The sequence below is a fragment of the Anser brachyrhynchus genome (genome assembly GCF_964034855.1).
Source record: "Anser brachyrhynchus genome assembly, chromosome: 5".
Taxonomy (NCBI): Eukaryota; Metazoa; Chordata; class Aves; order Anseriformes; family Anatidae; genus Anser; species Anser brachyrhynchus.
The window spans coordinates 18958860-18980417 of record NC_137699.1 but is presented as its reverse complement, the minus strand read 5'-3'; the positions used below and the strand labels follow the sequence as shown (position 1 = coordinate 18980417).

The 21558-nt window shown below is 40.3% G+C and overlaps 1 protein-coding gene across 1 annotated transcript; it reads right to left on the bottom strand.

Moving 5' to 3' along the window:
• Positions 1-1497: 1497 nt before the first annotated feature.
• Positions 1498-21517, bottom strand: LOC308196078 (acyl-CoA (8-3)-desaturase-like). The gene is made up of 12 exons (XM_080594564.1): positions 16014-21517; positions 12105-12215; positions 11473-11670; positions 10457-10558; positions 10137-10265; positions 8302-8359; positions 7813-7889; positions 6701-6798; positions 6102-6198; positions 5378-5457; positions 5059-5184; positions 1498-4246 (listed from the first exon to the last, which is right to left on the bottom strand). The coding sequence occupies exons 1-12, from the start codon at positions 16230-16232 to the stop codon at positions 4195-4197; spliced, it is 1347 nt and encodes a 448-aa protein (XP_080450690.1). The 5' UTR covers positions 16233-21517; the 3' UTR covers positions 1498-4194.
• Positions 21518-21558: the final 41 nt, after the last annotated feature.

Sequence of the window (21558 nt, the reverse complement as noted above, 5' to 3'; positions counted from 1 at the left end):
GCTAGGGAGAGAATTGAACCTAGGCAACTCTTGTGGCATAGCAACTGTGTATTAGTGCACTGACATAACTCTATCACGAAAAAGTGGAGGAACACCTCTTTTATCTCCATTTTAGAAAGAAAATAAACATAAATATTCTCTGAAAAGCACGGTCCAGACAGAATATCAAGCTTGTTTCAAGCATGCCTATGGGATTAGTCCCCTCAGGCAATATGGCAGACAGGAAAAACTAATATGCTCCACCCTTAAGTGGATGATAAGAGGAAAATTGCTCGGTGAGACAGTTCTGTACATGCACAGAAGTATAACTCAGCATTTGAAGAGCTTTAGAATAATAGCAGAACCTACTGAGCCAGATACAAGCAACACTTGAAGGTATTTTAGGTGGGAGACTAGGACATAACCCTCTATGGCATCCAACTCTATTGTAGACGTTGTCTATTTCTTGTTGATTGCCCCATAATGGATATTTATTATATACACTTCGTGACTTTCTTCATGTCAAACAAAGCTGTCCTCCAGTCAATTATTTAAGAGCTTATGAAATAACAATGAAGAACTCTGGCAATATTTTGCAAGTGCAGATGGGAAGAGGAATCAATTAACAAGTCTAATATGGGATTAGCTTTATCCTTTGGAAGAGAGAGGTCAGGGCTTTTTTTTTTTTTTTTTTTCCTCCCCCCTCAGCAGTCTCTGGACTCTGTAGTTTTGATTATTCAGAAAGGCAACACCTTGAAACAAACATTTTTGTTTAACAGCTGGCTGAATAACTATGAATTTATATCTACCTGAAATGACTGGAATAAGGCAAAGAAGCTTTGAGGATGCAGATACAGTTGGGTGTACAAACTGAACTCTACCAAGCTTTTATTTCCCCTTATTTCAAATAGAATTAAACTTTGAAACCCTATGAGAATCTGGGAATAGGATTGTTGTATAACAAAAAGCACACTGCATAACCTGCAAGACACATTGTATTTACATGAGCAGAACTCATTTCCTAACAAATGTGTCACGTTTCTTTGGCTCTGCAGTTCTTGCAGCCCTCCTTGTTGTTAGAGCCCTCTGAAGGTTGACATTTGTTTACTGTAAAACAGGGTGGCCATTTGTGCCATCACTGACTTGTGGGGAAAGGATCCTCTGAGATACCTCTGGGAATCTGACAATTTTGGTGTATCTGTATAAGAAAAAACGCTACTAGCAGAATCTTAGTATAAACTCCTGAAGAAAGCAGTGTTCTGCAAACTGCTTCCCTGATTTCCTTCGTTCTTCAAGGTATTCCAGATTACACACAGTGCCCTTCAGGGAACATTAAGTTTATGAAGAATTTTGGATGCCAAACTAAGTGGCTTGCCAACTGCTCACCAGGAATTACCCCAAATTCTTGAAGTTTGTGAACTATGTTAGAACTAGACAAAGTTACACCAGCTTCATGCATGTTAATAACCTTTACGAAACAGGTAAAGAGAGAAATCAATATTGACACAGAGCCCACTGTAGGATCAGTTAAGGAGACAAATATTTTAATTAAAAGGAGGTTGCAAAAAGACTGACTCAATCAATTAATACATTCAAACAAGTAGAACACTAGCAAAATGAAATGAATAATCACATTGATTCGTGAGACTGAAACCAGGAAGAACCATTTTGTGTCAGTCATGTCTTTAGAGAATTTCAGCAGGACCCAAGATCTCCACAGCTTTTAAGTCTCACTAGTAATAAAGCATAGGGATCCTTAATACTTAAATTACCTTCACCAGGAAGAGCATTTTTAAAACTTCTTCATCTTTTACCAAGTAGAGGAGGCAGTGAAACCCCTGCATTCATCTTAAGACAGTACTAACACTTAAGTACTTCTAAAAAAATGTTACTACTGTTACACATAATTGCAGATAACTGACCTCAGCTTTGGAAAAACAGAATTATTTTAGGTAGTAGTTAGAAGGGATTTTCAAATTACACTCGAAGCAGTTTCTGAATAACAGTACGTTTTAATCTAAATCTTTTTCAATGACATCTGTTGGCTATTTTTAGGAAATAAATAAATGAGTGTTATTAGTACCTGCACATGCAAGTTGTAACTAAAAAAAAATGGACATGTTCTTAAAAAAAAAAGTCCAAACTCCTTCTGCTCTCTTGGAATCTTTAACTTATGGGCTTGGTAATATTTGTCACTTAGAAGAACACTGATGTTGTCTGTAGCTTGTAATGCATGCAATTTGCTCCTCAATGGGTTGCAGATGTGTCTGCTTGTCCACAGTGATATTTCACTTAAAGTTCTTTTGTTTTCCCCTTCTGCATGGTTTGTCCACTGAAAGCCTGAGGCACAGAGTTCTGGATTTGAATGGCAGAAGAGAAGAATTCCTTTTCTTCCACTTGGTCTTTGCTCTTGCAGGCACATTGTCTACTTATTTGGCATTACAAACTGCATTCACAGTTTTAGGTCGGTTAGGTAAATACACCACGATACAGGTTCTGCTAGTGTGGCTCAGTTGTCTCATAATGGACTATATTTGTTATAATTCATTTTAGAAAGTGACATCATTTGATAATTCCTTTGCAAGGTCAGCAAGAATAATCACAGGTCATATGCTCTTTCTAAAACAGATACTGACTATCAATCTAAGAATCACGAAGAGGTACTTTATTGTTATCCTTGGATTTCTCTTTTTTCCTTTATTCTAGCTTTTCCAAATAACCATGTTATCATTACTCAACTGTTATCGCCTTCTTTTTGTTTTTGTCCTGCTACTAACTGATGTCTACACATCTCTGTTCTTTCATACATCCTCCATTTCATCTCAGCTCTCATGTCTTCTCATTCACAATTTACCTTTCCCATAACTTTAAAGGACTTTCAGTGAAGATACTCCACTGCAGGCCTACTCCTCCTAGCTTCTTCATTTTGTTGGCTCTCTCACAAACCAATAGGAGAATTCTGCTGTTCTTAGAGACCTACTGTGCCTTCCACACAGGCTGTCACTACGCTTTCCACTAGCGGAAAATGCACAGGACCATAAGTAAGGAGGGGCTAGGTCCTTCTTGGGGCCAAACAGCTAAGTACGGTGTACAAAACCTATGAGTTAGTTCCAGGAAAGGAGCTGGTTCCTGGGGATGCTGAAGTAGAGGAAAAATTTGTGAGGACCAGAAAGGCCTTCATGGAATGAGAGTTTGATTTATAGGTACGATTTAATTGGTTTTGTTTTTTTTTTTTGGATACAGGAAACTTAGTTGCCTAACAGCCTAGGTATGCAGATTCCCATGTCCTTGAAATCACTTGGAAATAAGTATTTAGATTAAAATTAATACATATAAAAGTCAATAAAAGCAAATATAGGACCCTATATAACCTTGTGATCTGGAACCACTCCTCAATGCCTAGGTTCCTGAGTCTCATTCAGAGCTGGTCTACTGAAACTAAGAGTTTTAGAGGTACTCTAACATCAGCAAGAATCTATAAAGCATCAAATCAGAAAGCTAATCAGACAGCACAGTCACCACTCAAATACATATATTTATACATCAAAAAGTCTGTATAGTATGTATTATTTTTGACTGCATTTAAACTAGCTCTTTTAGGTGTAAAACTTAGCATCCAGTTATCTACTTCCCTATGCAATTCATGAACAGTACATTTTATAACACCTAATTTCACTAGTTAGAGCAAGTAGTGCAGATGTGATCACCAGTGCTGGCAACATACCCCGGACCATCTTGTTCTTTTTGTATACCTATTTTATCTATTCTAGAATATCCTTTAAAGATCACCCCCCATCCTAATGTGTTCTGACTTCCTGCAGTTTGATTTGTCCTATCCATTTTCACTGAGCCACTAAGCCACCACTATGAATTTCCATTTAAATTTTCCCATAAGCAAGAAGCTGGGCTGCTTTCATCCCTCACCTACACAGTAAATTGGCCAAGCTTATTCAAGAGCTACTTCTCCCAAATTTAAAGGCCCACTTTAACACGGTTCTGAATGCTGAGTTTGAGAGCAGCGCAAAATAGAAATACTGTGGTTCAGAACAAGGAAAAAAAGGTATCTTTAATCCATTCCCCCCCCCTTTCTTTCTGAAAGTTGCTTTGCCCAGCTCCCAAGTTCCTATGCCAAAAGCCACAGACACTCTGTTTGTCTTCACTGACTCTTTGCAGCAGCTGTCTGGTGAAGAGGTTCCCTCTGAGAGCTGCCAGTTTCTATCCATGCAGATAGGCTTCAAGCCAGTGTTCCCCAGACTCCTTCAGTGAGCTGCCAGAAGAGAAATTTAAAAAAAAAAAAAAAAAACACACTTATGGAGAGGCACTATTCGGCTTCAGGGGAGGCAAATTGCTAACAGTAGCAGTTCAGAGGGGAAAAATATACTTGCTTAAGGAATGAAGATGGTTTGAAGTGGGGAAAACATGAAAAAATAGATTAAAAACTGCATTGAGAGAGTTCTTCTAGAAACAGGAGAACTGGGAAGAATATAGTTTTTACAGTAGATGAGTGGAATAAGCTGTGTCAGAGACAGCAGCAGTGCCTGGAAAGGCTCCAATATACTGTGCCTGAGCTAACAAAGCAAAATTTGGGCTCTGGATAACACCAGACATTTCTCCTGTTCCTAACAGGTGGCATATGCAGCAAGGTGTGGTGGAAGGGGAGTTCAAACCATTCCTTCTTATTAAGGGAGTATCTCCCCTGGCTTCCCCTGAGTGGCCTTGACAGTTTTAATCCCAGGCAATATGCTAAATACCTAGCAAGCATTTTTAAATAGAATACGAAAACCACAAGACAGATATATGGAATGCTGTTTCCTTAACAGAAAGAGCACTTCTATACATAAGGATGCCTGTATCATGGCTGAGGGCTAGAACACTGTGTGATTGGACCTGATACTGGGAATTCCCTCTCAATGAGATCATGGCCTCTCTCTTCATATTACCAACTGCAGTTAAAAGTGCTTTAAGGAAAAAAATAGGTTTGATCACTCCACAGATATCAATTTAAAATGATTGCTTATGTGCATGTCCCTCACTTGCATGCTATTACAGAGCAAAACTGTTGTGTTAATTGATACTTACTGCAAAATATCTACAAAGGCTCTGAGTAAAGTCTTGCTTTTATACTCAATGCCATGCTTGTCACAAAGGGCTTTCACAAGAGGAGCTGCTTTCCAGTAGTTATGTCGAGGCATTGTGGGGAAAAGGCTGCAGAATTGAATAAGATTTAGCTATTGTAGGGCTTAGCTTGCACCATGCCCTGGTCACATTGTTCAAAACATTTCCCAGCCATCCCCCAAAATGAGAGCAAAGAATCTTCTGATGAATATAGTTTCACGCGAGACTACAAGACTTTTATCACTTTTAAGTGCCCCATATTATTCCCACTAATCATACTCACTGGTGTTCAATTTGAAAGTTCAAGTGCCCAGTGAACCAGTCATTGAACAGAGATTGGTTCACATTGCACGTTGCATGGAGCTGGGAGGAAAAGAGACATGATTTAGCTATTGTATTATTTTTCTGAAAATCCAGATAATTGAACCCCGGCAATCATTTCCCATCCTTATCTAACATAAAAAGCAACTCAGTGTCAGGGATCATTACCTTCATTGCCCTTAAGAATTAAAGAAAGTCTAGATTGAAATGGATTGTTAAGATACAGCTTAATTTGGTTCTTGGCTCAGGAATAGCTTCTTCACTGACATCCACATAGGCCTGAATGTGATTCTTTTAAGAGCTTCTCCTCACTTCTTTCATTTGGATAGAAAGAAAAGATGCCTAAGAAGAAGAAACAAAAAGCATTCTTCTGGACTCTTCCAACTTGTACAAGTGGAATCAAATGGAAAAGTATGAGGACAAAATCTGTGTACACATGTACAGATGAGCTTCTTCTCCAATAAATTACACATCTTGGGTAAGTTTCTTAAATCTAAGTGTCCTATTTTCCATCTTAAGAGTTTGAAAGTTTTTGACTACTACAGAAATACACAGCTGAATGCAGAAAACAGCAATGACAAACCTCATTATGAAAGCATTAACATTAGCTATGAGAAGAACAATACTATCTTTGTCCTATAATTCAGGACTACAGATCCAGTTTCCAGAAGAAAGGAGATTCTCACCTGAGTAGATACCCAGTCTTTGTTCTTATCATAATCAATGTTCATTGGAATGTGATTCATCTGCGAGACCCAAATAAACCATGTACTCTCTAGATACCTGACCAGATAAACACAGGAACACATTTATGTTATCTCTAATCTCATCCAAACTTGTCATTAAAATACAGTTAGGCAACTGACACAAAAAGGGCCAGGGAGTAGGGGGGAAAGCTTGCTCTCCACTGGCAGTTACTAAGGAGGCCCCAAAAATCAATTGCCTGAAAATATTTATCTATCCAGCCTCTTAAGTCTTGTCTTATATAACAGGGCACTTTTACATAATTCACTATTTTCTGTTCCCTGCCTTTCCCTCCTCTTAGGAGTTGCCTCCTAACTTTTAAGAACCACTAAATCTGTAGTTGCAGATGGCCCTGAGCAGCCTCCCCACCACCTCCAGTTTATAGTGTTTTTCTTGGCTCACTATTTGTTTCTGTGAAAAAATATAATTTTGTAAAGTCTGACTAGTATGCATAGTATGACTAAGTTTTATTGATTTCCATTCACGTTCATTATTGTTTACTGATATTAGTTGTGGGGTCTTTGGGTATGCTGTGTGTTACCTGGACATCCAGTAATACACCATGAAATTGCTAAATCCCATTAAAGGAACATACATGAGACAAACTCGGATGTTGAAAGACACAATCAATAACAGTTCCTGTATAAAAAGAAAGAGGAAAAAAAATAAAAGAGATGCTTTTGTTGAGAAAGTCCCTCTATCCCTCCACTTCCTCCTCTTCTCTTCACTTGAACTGCAGCATAAAATACGTTCCTTGTGCAATCAAGAAGTGACATAATCATTCTGCCTCCTGAGTGTATCCCCAAAATATTCCCATTGCACTCACTTTACCATCAGTAACTAAACACCAGCAAATAGACCCATAATCCCACTCCATCTAGGTCTGATAGTTTTCTGTTAGCTTTTATTCTGCTGCTAAAAGCCTCATCCCAAAAAGTCACTCTGGACTTGTTGAGAGAGTGGCATTCCTGCTGCAGCAAGTCTCGAATCAGCCTTTTCTACCCCAGACCCCACAGTCACCTCAGCTGAAGGGTGATGTAGCCACATAGCAGTGTTGTAGGTCATGCCTAAGGGGCAGCTAAGCACCGCACAGCCCCTTGCTCAATTCCCCACTCCCAGGAGATGGGGTAAGAGGAAAGGAAGAGTAAAAGCAATAAAACTTGTGGGTAGAGATAAATATTGCTTAGTAAATGAAGAATTGGAAGACAGAAAAAAATACAAAACAAAGCAAGTGACACAAAAACAGTCACTCGCCACCTCCTACAGGTAGCCTGACGTCCAGCCTGTTCCCAAGCAAAAGATGGCTAATCTCCCTAAACCCCTTCTTCTCCCTTTTATTGCTAAGCATGACATTTTATGGCATGGAATGTCTCTTTGGTCAGTTTGGGTGATCTGCCTGGTTGTGTCTTGCACTAGTCATTGGTGGGTGTGGAGGGATGAGGGGCAGAGTGAGAAACAGAGAAAGCCCTGATGCTGTGCAAAAGTGGTTTAGCCATAGCTAAAAATGTTGGTGTGTTATCAGCATTTTTGTCACAAATCTAAAACACAGTACTACATGATCTGCTAAGAAGAAAATTAACTCCATCCCAATCAAATACAGTACAAGTGGCAATATCTGTTGAAAGGTTTCTAGTCAGTGCAAGCAGTGCTTACCAACCACTTTTTCCTCTTGATTGCAAAGTAGAATACAGACAGCTGGAAGAAGGGTACAAGGGCAAGTGGGGCCAATACTGAAGGAAAGAATGAAAGCAGAAAAACATTTATAACACTCCACCATAAATCTTACAGAAAGCAATTTTTCTTTCACTGCAAAGAAGAATCTATCTCCCATTTACACTAACCTTTACATTTCTATATAATCTGTTCCTCTTCTCATTCCAGCATCCATCACCTCTTCTTTTCTTTCCCATCTGGTTTTCTTTCCTATCCCTTTCTTCCTCACACCTGATTAACCCTTTTATGGTACCCAACATCACATAATCAGGGGCAGTTACTCCTTACATGAAGTGTCCTTAATGTGATGGTCCCTGAAGCTGTGACTTTAATGGAAGTATCTTTAATGCCATTATTTTGGGAAGGAAATGCAGGTGTGATTATTGGGTGGGGGTTCCTACAGCACTCCAAGAAAGCAGAAATACTCACAGATGAAATATTTATGCTGATAATTATAAGGCATGAACTTCTTCTTTTTTTTTCCAAGCTGGAAAAAAAAAAAAAAAAGACATTGTAATGGGCTAGTTGGAGAACTGAGACACTTCATGAGATATTCCTTATTCCTGTATAACAAACTAATTTAACATACCTCTTAAATCTGTCTAATCCTACCTCTCTTATTGAAAAGCAGGTACTGAACTCCCAAAGCAGTGGAGAGAAACAGATTTCATCTGAGCCTCTACATCCAGATATCAGTATATGCAGATGTGAGAACACAGCAATTTTTAGGAAGAGTTCCAAAACTCATGATAAGATAGAAAAATACTCAAAAATAACAAAAATGCTCAGAAGGCATTTGAATTTTGCAGGGGAAGTTTTCAGTGATGGTGATGAACATCCCAGGTTTTTGAGTGGTAAAGAAAACAGTGGTTAGAAAATACATAAGAATTTGGATGTTATCCTATAACAACTAAAATCATTTCTACAAGATCCAAGTAGTAAACACTCTACAAAGGCATCTGCCTTTTTGTCGAATATTTTAACTTCATGAAACAGCAAAGAGATTAAATATTTGTATAGCATAAGTACTTTTATTGCTTCACAGTGTTTTTTTCCACTATTCACACAAAAGGATTCTTGATATCATCTGCAAATTTTGTGCTTCTGATTCTTCAAAGGACAAAATAATGAGGTAGAGCAAACTATTTCCATAGCTCCCCTGTTACTGATAAAAAAATCAAAAATATTTACACTAGATCCAACCAACTGAAACCAACCAATCAAACTGAACTAAATTAAACCACTGAAATCCATTTTACCCATCCACAGCGTGCCTGACTCATTTCTGTTAAAAGCAGAAAAAGATGAGAACTAATTTCCTACACTTTCGTTCTAGATACTGCACATTCATGCTAATATACAGCCATGAGAGATCTTTCAGAAGATCACTGGCTAAATTCTTCCAGGTTTCAGCTAACAGTTTTCTATGAATAAATATTTTGTATAAGCTCTCTTCCCAGGAGTCTTTCTGAGACAGTGGAGTTGGAATTTTCTACATGCATTGGAGAACTGCAATTTCTTTGCTTATTACTAGCTGAAGGAGAAAGACACATAATTTAAAGAGGATGTTTTAGCTAACCAAGAGGCCCTTTCTTCGCCCTGTGAGTAAACAGAATTGCTGGGGAAAGAGAAGATAAAGAGACCTTATTTAGCCTAATGATATCTCAAATCACAGGAATGAGGGGGAGCTGTGTTCATGGTTTTAATTTTTATAAAAGTAAAAAATTTATGATTAATAAATAATTTGCTATAGTGGTGCAAGATTTAGGTGCAAAGCAGCTCCCACAACCAAAAAGACCACAAGGGAACATCTGACTATCTACAATATCACTAACAATATCTAACACCAATCACGTGAACTGACTCACTCTTTGGAAGGGTTTCAAGGTGCTTACCATGCTCTTCTAGCAACATAGAGAACTTAAGTACTGAATTTAAGACTTTACTTCCCAGGACCTATCGCCTAAGCATCATGATAACCAGGTCAGAGGTAGGTGCTTAAGTTAGATACATCAAACTGGAACCTTGGCATGAATGATAGACCAACAGATAGAACAGATAGACCATGAGACTGTCATACCTTCAAACATTTTGGAAATTATGACAGGTTCAGCCAGAAAGTGACAATCCATGTTTTTATCCATGTTTTTATACTTCAGTCTATAGCTTTCTGTCTTTAAATCTTTTATGGCATAATTTTGACTTTTTGACTATTTGCTTCTCCAGGCTATATCTTAGCATTGTCCAGATGCCCCCACACTCACCTCCACTGAGAGTGTCTTTCCCAAGCTGAACAAGAGAGGGTGCATATTGAGATCAGGGTCTTTGCGGAAGCAGTTGGGTTTGGCATGGTGCTGGTTGTGCAGGTGATTCCACCAGCTAGCAGGTAACCCCTGCAGGAAAAGTCAAAGACCAGGAATTCAAATTCGAATAATATCAGCAATTCCATCGCTATTTATTCACCTGTTATTGAATGTTGCACTGCACTTTCCTCACAAGTAGTGCCGCCTGAAAGTAGGGACACTCCCATTCATTGCTTCGACCAGATTAGCCCCAGAGAATATTCCCACAGTGAGGCAATTACCTTCAGAATATTTATCACAATGATCTGCAGCAGATGATTCCATTTAGGCTTCCTGAAGACAGAGCAGTGTCCCAGATCATGTTGGAACCAGCCCATCTGGATCTAGAAGACAAAAGGATCACCAGAGAAACTGAATCACAGCAGTGTTGTATTAATTTGCGCATGGGAGCCTCTGTAACTCCACAGCGGTAGTTCATCTTCCTCCTGTTTTGAGGAAGAAACACTACTTGCAGTCCTATCTGCTCAGTGCTGAGAACTTTCTTCCTGGCCACTGTCCATCAAAGCTGCTCAATGCCAGATATGGATTCTATTGTAGCAGAAAAGTGTCATTACAATTAATATGTCTGTTACAGCGTATGTCTATGACTGCCATTGCAAATATATATAATTTCCAAGTAACCATCTAGAAAGTGCAAGACTTTCTAAATCCAGAGCTTCCACTCATTTCATGAATGGATGGACTAATGTAGGGTTTCAGCACTACTAAGAAAGTCTTGCTTTCCTCTCACCCTCCAACTTCTCCCACCCAAGGACCATAGAGTCCTGTTTCCTCCTTTCCTACTCTGACCCTGGCATGTTTCATGCCTTTCTATGAGTTGAATTAGTTTAGTAATCCAGCAGAAAACTCTTCAGGGTTAGCAAGCGGAGTCAGCTCCTAAAGGACCCAACAAACACCAGAGCCATCAGACAATAAGCAGAATGTGGAGCTGGAAGAGGAACTGGGAATGAATGCTGCCTCTTCTCTCTAGTGTGAGTGATTAGATCAGCTCATCTCATCTTGTGAAACTGCCAGCTCAACCTCATAGCACCCCACCAGCCATAGTGAGCAGCTTGTCAGCAAACCTAGACTTGCTGGAAGCAATGAAAATTGTGATGTAGAACATGGTTGTTGTCTTCAGCCAGCTTATTAGATCTAAGAGAAGGCAATAAAGTGATGACTGGAATATATTTCATTAATCCTCTCCATCTGGAAGAAATGACATATCTGCACTGATGAACTGCTGTCAGTGTTTTACCTGAGCAATGGTGAAGAACGCCATGCCAACAAGGAAAGGCACTAAGGATATCCCAAAGTACCAGATCATGAGCCAGGATGCAGCATCGAGTACCAGGAGGTGAAGAAAAATCATGAAGAAAAAGGTGTAATTTGGCTTCAGAAGTCCCATCTTCTCGACGGTGCAGCGCAGCTCACGAAAGTCCTCTAAAAGTGACTTCTGTGGGTAAAGTGAGTATTAATGGACTAGCTACTTTAAAAACATAATGCAGCAGACACAGGAATCCCAGAGTAGCCATGGAACTCAGTGGGGATCTCTACCAGAAGGGTCTCTGTGGAAGAATAAGCATGAGATCAATAGATCTCAGCTTTGCTTTGACATTGGAAAAGAAGTTGCTGACGGGCTGTGTTAGTGAGACATCAGAGTAGGAAGAACTGAGATGACTTTGGCCATTCGTCACACCCAGGTGTGGATCTAGCTTTTCTGGAACAGCACTGCATGTTTCCATGCATGACTACGGGCAGCTACCTCCCCACCACCCAGCCTATGGCACAGTGTCAGTTATGCTGTTCCAGAAATTATATCTGCTACCCCCTCTTTCCAATTTCTCCTCCCCTGCTGAACCCCAATCCATTAGATTCTAGGACACTCACTTTTTTATTAGACTCAAAGCTGGGTTGATCTGGTGCCAGCTCCCCGATCAGCAGTGATTTCAAGTATTTTCTCACCAGAGCCTTGTCATTGTGAAATGCTACAAAGGCATCCTGATAAATACACAAACGAACGCAATAAGAAAGGTGTACTGTTAAACGCCAGATGCCAAGCCTCTTTTTTTTTCCCAGACCATTGATATAATACATAATCCTGACTCCTTTTTTTTTCAGAGACCTTCAGATTTTTGTTCCTTTAGTTTAGTTCCCGTAGTTCCTTGCCATCAACAGGAGCTAGGTCCAAGGAAGCTGGAGAAGTTTCAAGAAACTAGATGGCATAAAAATATCTGGGTGAGGCTGGTAATAAGCATGAACATGTTTGATGAAAAACTATTTGCAGAGGGAACATGCTCTTTCATCTGTTAGTTTCAACACAGTCCTTCCTTAGAAGGCTTCAGCCAGCAGCCCTGCCCTATGGATAGGACTCAGGAATAGGAAAACACATCAGTGAATGACGTGTCTCTTTGCCATGCTTAGAATACAATGATGTTTTTGAAATCCTGTCTTTATTACACTAGGGCCCAAGGAAATGTATGCTGAAGTTCCATACACAGCAGGAATAACTGGTTATCTCTTACAGTTTCCTCTTTTCAGAATAATTGATATTCTGGGCATCCGAATTACACAAGTGACACAAACTGATCTGTTCAAGAACCATTCATAGTACCAGTTTCAAAATGAAATATAAAATATGGAATAATAAAAAATAAAAAAAAATCACAGGAAACTCCAGACAAACCACAGCTCTTCTGTAACTCATCTCCTCAGTGAATGTTCCAGAAGAAAAGTGAAGACATTGACCGTACTCCTTTATCTTCCAGAAAGAGTAGATGCAGCAAAACCCTCAGTGTCTGACCATCCATGCTCATGCTTATTTTAGCTCTGATAATAAATGGGAGTGATCTGTTAGTCAGGACAAAAACAAATCTGCACACTTCTGGACAAGAATAGGATTTCCCTTGTGCAGTCATTCCCCTTGACTCTCTGTTCAGATAAGGCCCATCCTTGAGCACTACAGAAGTCAGAGAAAGGTGACATTTTGAACCGATGAGCTTTCAACAGACCTGGTGGCCCTTTGTCAAGGCAAATAATCAGAAACCCTGTCCAAACCCATAGGTCTGGGGAAATCTTTCTGTTGTTTTTGTGCTCCTCATCTTGCAGGTTTTTGTATGTTTTTATGTAGGTTCCTCTTCCCAGGAATTCTAAAACTGAATAAAGCAGTAAGTATCTATACAGGAGCTTAAAAAAGGCGCCAGAGGCCTTTTATGCATAAGCTCCTATACACAATTTCAGTATTATAGATCTGTATCAGAGAAATGAAAGTTTTTCCATCCTGCAACATGTTGTTTATCCTCTTTGCTCTTAGGTTCTGATTAACATCTTCTGAGAGGTTAACTTTTAGGAAATCATCTGCAAGGCACCTGACCCCCAACATCTGACATCAATGTAATGCCCTGCAGAGCATGTTGTCTATATATGCAAAGTAATGCATATAGAGGAAGATAATTCTCACCATATATATAAGATTATGAACTGTATTGGTCAAGAGTACTTGGTAAAAAAATAAATAAAAAAATCCTGGACTTTAGGCAATGTCACATATCAGACAAATTCTTGAGACATCTTCCAGTTCTGCTTTTATGTAAAAGTGTACATTTCTCAGAATATATGAACAATGGATTTAGTGGCATTTTAAAAACAAAGATAATAATAAAGATTAGCTGAATAAAAAAAATCAAAAACATGACAGAATGTCATCAAAATGAATAAATCCATAGTGCTGGATGACTGCATGTAGTTCTGGTCCTTCTGTCTTCAAAACAGTGTAGTATAGCTATACACAGGCAACAAAGATGGTGAGAGTTCTGATACAGCTTTCTTACTAGAAGACTACCTTGGGAAAGAGGTAACAGGTTAAAGAGTTTTCAAAATCACGAGTAGCATTGAGAAACGGATGGAAATATATTCACAATTTCATAACATAAGAATAATAGGATCAGGAATAGGGTTTAAAATGTATGAAATTAATAGTGAGGCATAATGAGGAAAAAAACAGATTGTACTATTATTGTCACAGGGAATACCACAAGATCAAAGATCATTCTTTGAACTCATTCATACCGGACAAATTCACTGTTGATAACACCTATGTGTGTCTATAAAGCATGATAATCTAAACACAGTCTTGAGCTAGAGGTCCCTAGCAGTGGTGGCTGTTGAAGCTGGGAGGGCACAGCCTGGGGAAAAAAGCATTCTAAGTATTCCATATTCCTATACTCCTTTTGCAAAAGTCCAGTAATGGAAACTTCAGGAGACAGCAACGGGGATCACTAAAATGGCTTGGTCTGTCTGGTCTTACATTCTTAAGTCTGGCAGCCTCAATGTCCCTATTGCTGCAGCAAGCCCATTACAGCATGGCACAAAACATCAGCAGAAAGGGTTGTGTACATTTAAAATGGGCACATTAATCTTTACAAACACAGTTTTCGTGGAAAGAAAGACTTTTAGCATGGGCAGCATGCTTAACTCTTTTTAAAGACTACATTGAGTTGGTATACACAAGTTTTACTTGAAAAGACTGACAGAGAAGATTACAGGCTGGTTAGAGAGGTGACAGAGGCTGGTGGGCAAGATTGGTGCTCCTTCTTCAGCCAGTTTTTGATGCAGCACTGTTGGCAACCTCACATCATCCTATACAGATACTGCACAGTGGACAAACAACCCTTCCTTTAGATCAGTGTTGTATCTGACAGCCTGTGAACCTACCAGAGCTAGAGAAAAAAACAAAGGAGACCCAGAAGTTTTTCTTCATTTGAGAACACAGGTATTTTTCTGCCTCATTTTCAGCTAGGGTGAAAGGAATGATTTGTGAGTAATAGGTTCTCTGATCCATTTTGGTCTATGAATTAGGAAATGCTATCCTATTTTACAAACTGAAAACTGATGAATAATCAACTTTCTTGAAGTTAGAAAGTCTTTCATGACGAGAAATAAATTTGGGTTCCTGTAATGTAAGTTTATATCCTAAACCTGGTCATGCTTCTAATGAGCATATGACAATTCAGAAATTCTGTATCAACTTTTATCAAATAGTCTAATTAAAATTAGTTTTTTCTGTCAGCGACCAACAAATTAGAGAAATCCTGTAAATCAAAGGTTTTTGCAAATAATTCTGGAAAATCTACTTTCAGATAATTATTTGTAGATTTTTTTCCTCATCTTATGCAGTCAAATATCATTCTATTGATTTCTGGGTCATTTTTCCTGTATTTTACTTCTTTTTCTCCATCCTTTGAAATAGACATTTCGTCAAGACTCTCTTCCATCACCCACCTGTACAAAAAAAAAGGTCCTTCCCTTGATGACCCCCTTTTCTTGCTGCACTGCCCCCCCCCAAATTAATTTCTCTTTATGCTTGAATATTACCTCCTCCTTATTCACCACCTTCCTCTCTCTTCGAATTTCATTTGCTTATGTCATATCAGCGTTGCTCAGAGTCCACACTGAGCATACCACCTCCCACCCTCTTCCCTTTCACACTGCTGCAACAGGAACACTTTTCAGGCACCTGGAAGACAGCCTGCCTAATCATGCCTGGTGGCAAGGCAACGTACACGGCTACGCGCTGTTTACATCGGCAGGTAACGCACCCAAAGAGCTTTACAATTTGCATAGCTGGTAACTCTGACCTTGAGGGTAACCAGAATGGTATTTTTACAGACAGCACAGACATATCCACTACGTTATCTGACCAAGCAGCCAACCAGCCCAGGTGTTCTCTGCTGCAGTCCCACCACACCATCCTACCACAGCAATGGCACCACCTTCCTCCACTGTCACCCTACATCTTACCGTCGCATCTTGCCCAGCATAGTGGCTAATAACTCGGCTGCCTCCAGGGTGCTGTTTGGAAAACGTGCTGACATCGTAAACATTCCTGTCAATCACCAGCCACTGCTGCTGACTTTGGCCACGGCCGTTGTGGATTTTGATCTCTTCCCAAGTGAGATGCTGTGGAAAGTCTGAAATGGGTTTTGCCTCCTTTTCAGTGGAGCCAGTCTGTGGAGCCATCTGCGCAGCCAGATGTGCATTCAGCACTGAGATTAATTAGTCTAAGCTTTGCCACACTGCGTCCAGACAGGTGAACCATGTCAGCCTACCCGTTATACAGTCCCACTGGTAACCACTCCCTGTGCTTCTAGGGCTGGTGACTCCCCACCCCTCCATAGCTCCCTCCTCTTTCATGTTCGCACCAGAATCTGACACACCCTTAAATAAAAGCTGTTTCTTCTTGCCCTTTCTTAGTTGCCATTGGAAGGTCTGATTACTCATAAGACCTGTAGGCTACATCATGGAAGACAAATATACATAAGCAGAAACCTTTTAGGAAGATAATGTAGGAGTCTGTTATTCAGTTAAATGAGATGGCAATATAACAGAATATATATATATTAATGACCTCCTTCATAGAGCATTAGGAACTGGATAAAGTAAACGCTAACTTCTTTCCATAGTGCAAATTGAACATGGGGTTAGCCAGAAGAGAAATCTGAGGAAGACTGGCTGCTCTTCTGCAAGACACATTCTCTGACCTTCTCAGAAAACTGAAGCACTATCAGCAGCCTGTAATGCTTGAATTTGTCATTAATGTCAACAAATCCTACATTTACCAGATTTACTGTGGAGCTTCATAATGCCATAGCCAAAACATGTCATAGATATGTCTATGGGACAAATATGTCCCATACAGCCATAGCTGTAAGGGAGCCTGTGTGGTAAGCCAAATGTTACCACTAAATATGTCTGTTAACATATCTCATTCAACTGCAATTCAGTTTCAGTTATGTTAGATTGCATATTAACACCACTTTGTATACAATTGTTCTCAGGGTGTCCTGTGTATACTCCAGTTACTCAATCATCTCATTATTCAAACAATTCATAAGTAAACAACAGATATTGGGGTTGAGACTAAACAACTCCTAACACCAAGTCTGTCTGTAGATTTGGAGTTTCTAAAACTCTGTTTAATGACACTGTAAGTCCTGTGGAAAATGACACCTTAAGTATTGTGGAACCAAACCTGAAATATCTCTGCTGTTCAGAGATAATCTGGCATATACTAAAGAGGTAAGAATTATCAGCTGTGATAAGTAGTAAAGGCCCTGCTTGCTGATGGTGATTGGAAAAGTAAGGCTGTGCTTTCCAATGGAGTCACATCATTTTTGCAGCTGACCCAGGAAAAAACTAAGCCCACAATATATGAAATATTGCCCTACTTCAGATTCAGGAATCGCTTAATCTGGTATTTTATTTTTTATTCTGAAATGACCACCCTTGGGTGCTTTTGAGGAAGGCACAAGCAGTAGGTGCCGGCCATGGTATCCCAGACAGAAAACCATGGCCTCTGCATCTCTTGTGGCCTCTCCAGCCAGTCACCAATGTGATAAGATGGAGGTCTCGGGGAAACACGCAGCTGTCCAGGTCTTGGGCTGCAGGGTGTGCCCGAGTCTTCTGTCGGTGTCCGACAGCAGCAGCAGGGGGTATGCCTGTGGGAGGTGTGCCCTGGTTGAGGAATTGCTTGGCCTGGTGGCGGAGCTTCGGGAGGAGGTGAGTAGGCTGAGGAGCATCACGAGTCAGAAAGGGAAATTGACTGGTGGAAACATACTCTACCCTCCGTGAGACAGACTCACGAGCCTGCCACAGCACAAGTGTCTCCTGCTACACAGAAGACAAAAGTTCCCCCGTTCCGCCAGGCAGTAGCAGGGGACCTAGGCCAAGGGGGGGAATGGAAGCAGGCTCCTGCTCGGGGTGGTAGGTGAGCCCTCTCTCTGCCCACCTCACCTTCCCATCTACCCTTACATAACAGCTATGAGGCTCTAGAACATGACAGTCAAAACAACGATGTAGATGAAAGCCCGTCCCAGCTGGAGAGGATGCCTAAGGCAAGGCAACCTACCCCTGCATCGCTACATCTGTCAAGAAAGAACGAAGGGTTATCGTCATCGGGGACTCCCTTCTGAAAGGGACAGAGGGCCCAATATGCTGACCGGACCCAACACACAGGGAATTCTGTTACGTCCCTGGGGCTCAGGTGAGAGACATTGCCAGGAAAGTCACTCACCTGGTACGGCCCACCGACTACTACCCGCTACTGGTTTTTCAGGCTGGTAATGACAAGGTAGCAAGGAGAAGTCCGAGAGTGATCAAAAGGGACTTTAGGGCTTTGGGGCGACTAGTTAAAGGTTCAGGGGCACAGGTTGTGTTTGCCTCTGTCCTTCCAATAGGGGGGATCGATGTTGACAAGCAGACTTGTCACATTAATGTGTGGCTTCAGAACTGGTGCAACCAGCAGAACTTTGGGTTTTTCGATCATGGGAAGGTCTATGCGACACCAGGCCTGCTGGCACCAGATGGGATGCGCCTCTCTCAGAGGGGGAAAAGGATTTTTGCTCAGGAGTTAGCGGGGCTGACAGATAGTGCTTTAAACTAGAGTCAAAGGGGGAAAGGGATAAAACCAGGCATGCCGGTGATAAGCTAAGGGATGGTGCGCTAGAATCAGAGGGACTGTGTGCTAGTGAGGTCCTTCGGTCTGCTCCACAAAGTGCTGCATGCAATGAGGTGCATTTGAAGGGCTTCTACACAAACTCATGCAGTATGAGGAATGAAATGGATGAGCTAGAAGTCTTGGCCCAGTCCCACAGCTACGACATCATCGGCATAAGCAAAATCTGGTGGGATGAGTCCTGTGGCTGGTGTGTTGCAATAGATGGTTACAGGCTCCTCAGGAGGGACAGGCAGGGCAGGCGAGGTGGGGGGGGTGGCGATGTACGCAAAGGAGGGGCTGTGTGGAACTGTGTAGAACTTGAAGTTGGCAATGGCAAAGTTGAGAGCCTCTGGGTAAGGATTAAGGGACAAACAAATAAAGGGGATGGCGTTGTGGGAGTTTATTGCAGACCACCCAGCCAGGATGACAACAGAGGGTCTTGTGGGGAACGTGGTAATTGGCGGCCATCTTGGTCACAGTGACCATGAAGCAAGCGGTTGAGTTTAAAATTTTTGGTGACAGAAGGAAAACTGCCACCAAAACTTCAGCCCTGGATGTGGGGAGAGCAGACTTCAGGCTGTTCAGGGGACTAGTTAGCAAGGTTCCCTGAGAAACTGCTTTTGAAGGTGCTGACGTCCCTCAGTGCGGGTCAGTCTTTAAGCACTGCCTCCTAAAAGCACAGGATCATCAATTCGCAGGTTTGTGTTACTTACATGAGCTAAGCAACTGTATTTTCCAAGCTCTCAACAGGACACACATGACTGGAGAGCCCTCTGCAGTATGTTGAAGAGAACACTCTTTCCCTACAACCACCCCCTCTACTCCCTCAGTAACCACTGTTAACACACTGAACAATTTGTAAAAGGTGTTTTTTTTTAATTTAAGTATACTACAAAACCTTGTTTTTTTTTGTTGTTGTTGTTTTGTTTTTTTAATAGGCATTCATAACTGAAAACTTCATCCTCTCTTGATGGGATGGGGACTGTCTCACACTGAGTTTCCAAACCAGCGTGGCATATACAGTCACCAAGCACATGAAGAGTGCCACTACTATTTTTTCCTTTCATTATTGTCCGAATTTCCAGGCATATACAGCAAGGAGATACACTGGCCTGGTAGCAGGATTTGGTCATAAAAAGATGATCAGCTTTCAGATCAGCAAAGCACCCCAGAGAACTCAGATTTATCTGTTTTACCTTCCGTGCCCATTTGGTGAGAGTAAGCACACACAAGACTGAACTTAGCTATGTTAGTTAGCTCGAGGTGTGGTCTGCGTTTCTCAAAACATAGATACTTGCCTACTGAGACCTCAAATAAGCAGCTGTTAGCACACATGAAAACATTCAGATTATTTCCTGCCTCCTTCTTTTTCAGTTTGCTACGCAAAAAATTCTGGTCCCAAAGGAATTGGTTTTGGTGGCCTCACTCAAGTGAAAAAGAAAGAATGCGAATGAGAAGAAGTGGATGCAACAGTCTGCTGTTGGTGTCAGCAGATAATAGTTGTGAAGTAAAACAAAAATATCACAAATTGCTAATAAACTAGGGCATTTGTTTAATATTCTCCACCTTGCAGAAAAAGCTTGGGAGTTCGTATCTTAAGAAATTCTTAGAATAGCCTAAAAAAAAAGTTACTGATAAAGTTAGATTTATGTTTACTTTAGAGCAAATAAAGACAAAAACTTCTGTGCAAGGAACATTATTGCTTCTTAAACTACTATTTAGCACAGTTTAGACTCAATTTTGAAAGACTCAGCATACTGTCCCATTAAGACTGAGATACCTTATGGATCACAGAATTGTAAAGGTCAGAGCGTTCCGACTTAGGCCAGTTTCCTAGAGGTGTTTTGAACATTTTGACATTATTTGTATTATGGCAAAGGAGATATTACTAACTTTGAGACAATTAAAAAGTACCTGAAATTCTCTCTCTCAGAGGCAGCTATTTCTGAAGAAATAGCAAATTTTCTTAGAATACAGTGTTGTCAATTTTGTTATTGTATGTTTTCAAGCTACAATAAAGTACTCATATTGCTTCACATTTTTTGTTTACTTCAATTTGCTTGTGCTTTATGTCCCAAATGTCAGATTAATGCATTTCACTGAGATTAATTAAACCCTCCATTTCATAACTGCCAGAGTTCTGTCTCATTACTTTGCTTTACTCTACGTTGTCAGTTCCAGACAGTATTTAAGTTTCATTTTCTGATCTTGATCTGTTTCTCTGCTAGTTTTCATTTTAACTGTTTTGATCTCTGTTCAAACACACTGCCCAGCCTGCAGCTCTGGCCTGGCCTTAGCATCCTGGGCATATGACTGCACAATAACTATAGATTTATGCATGCGGTTGAGAGTAGCTCCCTGTTATATACATTGGTATTTTCAATCATCTAATTATTCATTTTCATAAACTAACAAGGCATACACACATGCAAAACATAAGACAAAGCTATAAGAAAAAGCCTGACTGTTTGCGCTTACCTGTTCTTGAACTCTACTGGTCACACATCCCTTGAATCTATTTTAGTCTGTAAAATATACTAAGATGCATAGAGAGTGTTTTTTTTTTTTTTTTTAAACATGTAAACCCACTGAATACAGAGTTCCAATATGTTTTTTGTTGTTGTTTCTTTTTTTTTTTTTTAACAACATAAGATAACCAATAAAATTACAGGGTGTTATATTGAATTTTTAAATATGAACTCTCCCCTTAATTTTCAAATGTAATTTTTATTATCTGCAAAAGAACACTAAGTGTACCGACATGGTTTTGAAGTTTTGCCATAAAAACTTACCTTTAAAAATATATTTAGTGCCATCACATGAAATTTCAAACAGTTTAAGCGCATACTA